This window comes from Camellia sinensis, chromosome 11 (genome assembly GCF_055761805.1).
Source record: "Camellia sinensis isolate YWXY chromosome 11, ASM5576180v1, whole genome shotgun sequence".
In the NCBI taxonomy this organism is placed as follows: domain Eukaryota; kingdom Viridiplantae; phylum Streptophyta; class Magnoliopsida; order Ericales; family Theaceae; genus Camellia; species Camellia sinensis.
In genome coordinates this window covers 150807854-150815331 of record NC_138971.1, presented here as the reverse complement: position 1 = coordinate 150815331, position 7478 = coordinate 150807854, and the positions used below count along the sequence as shown (strand labels likewise).

Sequence of the window (7478 nt, the reverse complement as noted above, 5' to 3'; positions counted from 1 at the left end):
TAACATACTTTTAATATCAAACCTACCGTGAAAAAAATCAAAATAAAAACAAAATCATTTTTGAGAATCAAAATTATATTCCAGGCTTAACACATAACAAACATCACAGAGACTTCAAATAAGCTACATTATTGAGGTAATGGGGTACAAAAATTACAAGTGTTACTCTAGTGTATAGTCTACATTTTCACAACATAACAATGCTGAATGCAAGTCTAGAGTCATTAGCGTCACTATATCAACATATTGTACCAAACAAATGCATAAAACTATGGCATTAAAACAACATTAATAATATTGTTAAGCAACATGAATTTCTCTTCTTCTTATTATCGTTTCCAAAAAATAAGTAACTCTTTATGTCATGTACAAAATCTTAGATCACAAACCACAACATTACAAATAGGTGAAGTAAAATAAATTAAAACCCATTTTCATAATCAGAGTCCATATAAAGTACCTGGTTACTGATCTAGAAGAGGACTTCCTTCTTTAGCAAGCACAAACAGGCCGCCATCCCCTCTTGATATCCGAAGATCCTTGTCAAGGTACGAAATAAGAAGCCACGATTTTGACTGCTCACCTGGAATGGGAACCTTAAGAGGGGGCTGACCAGAAATAGTGCGAGCTATACTCGAAACAGCCTCTTGAAGAGGGTTAAGAGATTTTTGCACAGGCGATAAATTGATTTTCTGCCCAAAAATATCAATGTTCTCCGGGAGATTGATGCTTGGCTTGATCTCTGGAGGCTGCAGGGTCCCTTCCTTAAATTCAACCTGCAAATTTGTGAAACAAATCAAACTTGTTGATTCAATGTGACGGTGAAGTTTCCAAATTTTCAATAAGTCTGGAATTATAACCAACATTTTGATTGTCCATATGACAGATGTAATACCTAAATAATTTGCAAAATATTCAAAATAATTCCAATATGACAATCCAGGCTTCGCACATTCCAACCTGCATACTCCACGTCTCCACTGAATTTCATTCTTGAATTCTCATGAATACTATGTGATTTTTCAAAGTTCCAAACTCATCAGAATCCATCAATTACATATCATTCCATAGGATCTTTTTTTGGCTTCCTAACTAGAATGAAATTCATTGCAATGTTGTAATCTAGGAAGCACATACACTTCAAAATGGGTTCCGTGTCCGTGTCCAACTTTTTTATTATTGATTTTGCAAGACACGTTAGGGACACTTCACAGAGGTGTGTCCTATGTTTGGACAAACCTTAGGACACCTTTGTGAGTATTTTTTTAATAATTTTAAAAAGCAGATTTGGGGTCAAAGCAAATTGTATGGAAACAAAGAGGGGAAACGCAACAAAAAAAAAAATGGAAATAAACCCACATATAATTGATGTCTCTTATATCTCTGTGCTCTACATTGTTATTCATATACATAGCAATCAAAAATATATTAAAAAATTCCAACTTTTTTTTTCTTCTTCTGTATATCTGCTGTATCCATAGCCTAATTTTTCAAAATCGCTGTGTCTCGTGTTTGACACGTGCCTGTGTTTTTGCTTCCTAGGCTGTAATCAACTCTTTTTTTTTTCCTTCTACTTTTTCTCCCCATTTAGTTGTGGGGTGCCTGGGGAGGGGGAAAAAATTTACATACAATTAACTCATGCTTGTAATAAGGATTACCAGTATTCTTGAAGGAGTTTGAACTTCAAAGGTGGCAGAGGCACTGAAGGAGACAGTGGCAAAAGGGCTAGACAATATGGTGGAGTTCTGTATGGTGAGGCTGTTGGTGTTAATTGCTTGGCAAATCCTTTCAACTTTCAACAAAGGAGTGGTGCCTGCTGCCAGAAGAGGCAACAGCTCAGAAAATGCTGTGTACCTGATGAATAGAAAGTAAAGTAAGGATGAACTTAAGTAAATTAAAAATAACAATCATTAAACAGCCACTTCTATCGAATTTTTCTGCATGAACATCCACCATATTGTTCTCAAGGAACCCAAATGATTACAACCAAATGAACAGTTACATCACTTGTGTAACACTATTTTGCAAGATGACATTGTACAAAGTCTCATTGAAGCTCAATCTAGCATACAAGCATGTTTCCAGTTCCATGATGCCCTCATAATGCACTCATCCAGGTTCATAACCCATTTTCTTTCACCTCCCTTTATCTTTGTATCCTACATGTAGATGATCTTAATCACTTTATCATACTGGACCTAAGCGAAGATAACAATCCATGTGGTGAAATGCATTTTGTATAAATCAGAAGGTAAAAAAAAAAAGTTCAAAATTGGAAGGAAAGGGCTTCTTCAAAGTATTAACCACCAATGGACCACAAAAACATACATAGCAGACTAGACTCACTTGAAACAACAGGTATCATCTTATCAAACCACCAATGTAACCACAAAAGGTATCATCATATCTTCATTTGAAGCTAACCACCAAATAATTGAGGACAACAATTTAATTACGAGGAAATCAAAGAAACAGAGTGCTGATCTACAAAAAGAAATAGGGTCTGCTTCAAAACATTCAAACAAAAGAACAAACCAAAAACTTGTTGACTAACATGGTTGATACCATCAAAATACCCAATAATAAACATTATAACTAGTTTTGCTATTAATTTCACCCAAAACCCATTCTATTGATGCATAAAAAGAAGGTTCCAATAACTCCCCTTATAATCAAGATTGCAAAATCAAAACCAATGGGTTCAAAGATACTAAAATCTTCATTATTCAAAGTTTGAAGAAATAATACACCCAACTAATATAATTCATCTATTATTGGTATCTCGTTATTTGTATTTAAAATTATTGATCCAATGAACGATTTGCCTAAAAACTGCAACTTTTACCATTTTACCATTTGATTTAGATTTAACTCCACTCTTTCACATTGCCAATCAACTCTTTACTGATTAAAGCCTGGCCGGTTCCCCACTCCCACCAGTCCCTCCCACCCCATTATTTGTGCGGCAAACAAAGATTATAAGATTTATCAAAATCTTCACTTCCCACTGCACATTAGTAACATGTTCAACGTTGTACTAGTTTCCAACTGCAACAACTAGAGCTTTTACAGTCCCCTCCCCCAAAGCCATCACAAAACAAAAAGCCATCAAGTTTAACATTGCTGGCACAGTTATCAACCATGGTTAAATGATTAAATCTCTAACCTCTTCACTTCAATTGTATTTACCACTGCAAACATAAGATAAAAAAATATACAAATAAAAAACTCATCCAAATTCTCCTAATAAGCCTTATGAGTCACCCATAGCCAAAAATTCTGATGCCCTTGATTCTACAAACAAACAAATTCCTTATATGAAATTAAAAACAAAAACAAATTACATAGATCATGTGGAATTTAATCGTAAGTATCTATACCTACAACATTGCCTTCAATTTTCTCAAGTGAACTCAATTGTTGTAGATTAGCAACTTAGACTATTTAAAGAACTTTCAAAGAATATTGTTGACCACATATGCACATGTACATTGTTGCTTTGCTTACATAAATGTCCCATTTTCTTCAAATTTTGTCATACTAATCCTGAAATATCCAATTATCCACAGTGCCTCCTAGTTTCCTAATCCACTTCTGATGACTAATTCATTTTGAATTGGCCGAAAGTAAAATTTACCCACATCAATTAATTCAGGTACTGGTTACGATCAATGTTCACACTTTCTCTACTACCTGGCCACATAGAAAATCAATTAATCCATGACTCATATCTATACATACACACATACATAGTCCACATACAGTCCAAATTTAAAAGAAAAGATTGATGAACTTACACCAAAACCCAGTTCCCATCAAGAACATCAATGGCCGCTGTCGGCACTGGAGTCGGATTCGCTGCCTCCAACTGATTAATCAGCTCCAAAACCTCCGCCCTAACCTCCGCCGACGCCCGAAACCCGAAATCAGTCCCATAAACACTATCCACCAAGCACCTCTTCAGCTCCATCAGCTCATCATCATCATCATCAACCACTCTAGTTTCTTCCCCAACACTACCATTATCATTAGTACCAGAGTTAACATAATCTTCTTCACTTCCCCACTCATCCTCATCCTTCGGCGGATCAGACTCCGACAACGTCGTCAGCGGCTCGGCGTCCGGCTCGGCTCTCTCTCCCCACTCGTCCACGACCCCGGCTTGAGCCCCAACCGCGGCTCCGCCCCACTCGTCTTCATTTTGGGGCGGATCGGCGTCGGACAATTTCGTCTGCGGCTCGGATTCCGGCTCGGAGATATCGCCCCACTCGTCGACGGAGAAGTTGTAGAGGGTGTCGGAGGTGAGGGATTCGCCGGAGAGAGGGTCGGGAACAGAGAAGCGGGCGGTGGTGGTGGTTTTGGGGAGGAGATAGAAAGAGAGAGAATGGGGATTGATGGGGCGGAGGAGGCGAGTAGGGTTAGGGTTTTTCGGGAGGAGAGAAGGAGGTGGAGGAGGGGATGAGAGAAGGAACGCCATTTTTGCGTTGTTCAGATTGTGGAGGTGGAGATTTTGAGGTACGGACGACTGTCATGGGACGCGTGTGTTGTTAATTTGTTACACACAGTAGCTTTGTCGTTTGTCGTTGTTTATTTATTTATTTATTTTTGACAAAATGCTCGTGACCTCTTTTGTTTTTGAGACCCCACAATCTCTTGATCCCAATCATTGACGATGTGGGATCTGTTATCGTTGATGGTTGGGATTTAAAAGGGTTGGGGATCTTTTAAAAAAAAAAAAAAAAAAAAATCTCAATTATTATTTTTTTTAAAATAATTTTTGTTAAGTCCTGAATTAGCTAATATGTTTTATAATAATTAATAATATTTTTTTCATCAAATATTAATAAAAAAATCATTAATTATTAATTGTTAGTGATAATTTAAATTTTTATCACAAAAATATCATTAATTATAAGTTTTAGTAACAGTTTAAAAAAATTGTCACAAGAAAAATCATTAATTTTCAACTTAGCGACAGTTTGAAAATTTCATTATAGAAAAATATTACTAATTGTAAATTTTAATGACAATTTATAAAAATTGTGATAAAAAAGTCCATAATTGTCAAATTTTAGCAACATATGTAAAAAATTATCACAAAAAAATTATGTTTAGCGGCGATTTTAATAAGACCTATTTTTAATAGGATTGATGAGAATTAAATCAAACAATTAAGATATATTGGTAGCTCACTTTTTTTTTGTTTTAAGTTGTAAAATTGCATTTTAAAATGTGAGCATAATTTTTTCTTAGACACCTATTTTATGAAGAGAAATTTTTTTTAAGGTACTTGATATTAAGATTTTATAAGGTAAACAACATACAACATTTTCATAATAATTGGGGTCTCTAAACATTTTATAGAGAAAATTCAACCCAGATAAATTTATGTCTAACTCAGAGAAATTTTGACCCCGATACAGAGAAATTTCATCAAAAGATCTTAGCTAGTGAAAAAAAAAATTAACCTCTCAAGCTATACAAAGTTGTAGAGGGATACTTACCTAATTTTTCTTTTTATAAATCGATTTTTAAATGTGAGATTTTATATAAAATAATTTATATCCACATTTTTTTGAAATTATTTAACAAAATTAAAATTGCATCTTCAAAGTCCAATTTGTGCTTAAACATTTTAAATCGTAAAGTACTTTTAGCCTCTGTTTGGGAAGAGGCTCTTTGGGCTTTTTTTTGGCTAAAATAGCTACAAAAGACAAAATAGGTTATTTTAGCCACAACAAACAAAACATCATAATCAACCCATAATCATTACACTCTTCTCTCACAAAAAAAGTCAAAAAAGTTAAAAAATCAAAAAGTTCTTCCCAAACCAAACTTTTTAGCCCAGGCTAAAAATAGCCAAAAAAGTCAAAAAACTAAAAAACTAACCCACTTCTCAAACGAAACCTTAGTAGGTTCATTTTAGCGATTTAAATTGTAAAAGTTATTAAATAAATTATTTATATAAAAAAATTAAACTAATTTTCTACATTGTATTATCTGATCTAATAACATTTTAAATAATACCGAATTAAACCCAAAAATCCTTTTTCAACCTTTCTTTAAAAGTCTTCCTCCACTAGCATATGGCAAAGAGATTTATATATTTGTGGTTTTAATAAAATTCTTAATAAGCATTATTTTTCTATATTATTATTTAAACATAATTAAAATATTGACAACCGAACCCATTTATGTGTAAAATTATAGAAGATTTTGTTAAACACTTCGATCCAATCAAGTATGGTTGTATTAGTATGGATTATAGTTGGAATATCTTTATCCTAATTATTGGAGGTATTCTATTTGAATTCAAAATATGTATCAATATGTCTAATTTAAATTTATAAATTTTAATTCATATTATATCTTAATATGAATTTACTAATAAGAACAATATATATTAAACACTAAAATAATTTTTTTTTTCCTCATGGTACATACTAGTCAGTTATTTATGTTCAAATCTTTGTATCTTCTTTCCCAAGAGATCAATGTTATTTCTTCTTCTTCTTCTTTCTCCTCTGTCCAAAACTCTAATCCATCTTACCAAAACTCACCATTATTATCTACATCATTGTTTTTTATTATTTTGAAACTTTAAACCCTAAAAGAAATTTTGAACAAAATCAAATAATGGATGAGAGTAATAATCAAAATAATTTTTTGAAGCAGCCCATCAAAAAGGAGGTAAGTATTCATATAAAGGGGTTTCACAATTTTTATAAAGTACCATCAATTATTTTCTATATCGTTTTTTTAACAAAAATTAAAGGGCTCAGCAGTTAAATTAATGATAACATATTATTGGAGTTGTTAGTGCCTGAGAACTAGTACATTAAATAGTACATTATTTGAGAACTACTATTTTTGTTAGTACCTGATACTTATGTGTTTATAAGTTCGATTTTTATTTTTTTACGAGCATTCTTGTAGATAATTTATAATATAAAAGTTTTTTTTTTCCTGTATTGAAAAGATTTATAATGCTTATATAAAAGTTTAGTTTTTTCTGTATTTATAATGCCTATATGCTTATATGTTTGGTTTTTTTTTCCTGTATTTGAGAATTATTATCTGTATTGAAAAGTTTTTGAAATAATTTAGTTTTTTTAATTTGTTTATTATTTATTATTTGAGTTTACCTTGAGGGTAATTTGGAAAAAATAATAGGGTATAATGAGAGTAAAATAAAATTTTAAATAATTAAATAAGGTATATTTAAAAATTATAAGTACTTAATGATTTTTTAAGTGTAAATAGAATCCCCCATATTTATATCCCCAATGAACCCAATTATTGCAATTGCTTGGATATTCTCCTTTTTAGCTTCAAAGCCCAACATATGGTCCATTACCTTAAGGCCCAAAACCAAGCCCATGTTGTATATGATCTAAGATTTTGCAGGTCCAGTAGGCCCATTATGAAACAGCAATCCCCATTCTTCTGAGCCTGATTTTGAGAATCAAAAAGCCCAA

At 32.7% G+C, this 7478-nt stretch overlaps 1 protein-coding gene across 1 annotated transcript; it reads right to left on the bottom strand.

Moving 5' to 3' along the window:
• Positions 1-297: 297 nt before the first annotated feature.
• Positions 298-4587, bottom strand: LOC114270287 (plastoglobulin-1, chloroplastic). The gene is made up of 3 exons (XM_028211736.2): positions 3798-4587; positions 1659-1854; positions 298-776 (listed from the first exon to the last, which is right to left on the bottom strand). Exons 1-3 carry the CDS (start codon positions 4475-4477, stop codon positions 465-467), a joined length of 1188 nt encoding a protein of 395 aa, XP_028067537.2. The 5' UTR covers positions 4478-4587; the 3' UTR covers positions 298-464.
• Between the last annotated feature and the right edge of the window lie 2891 nt (positions 4588-7478).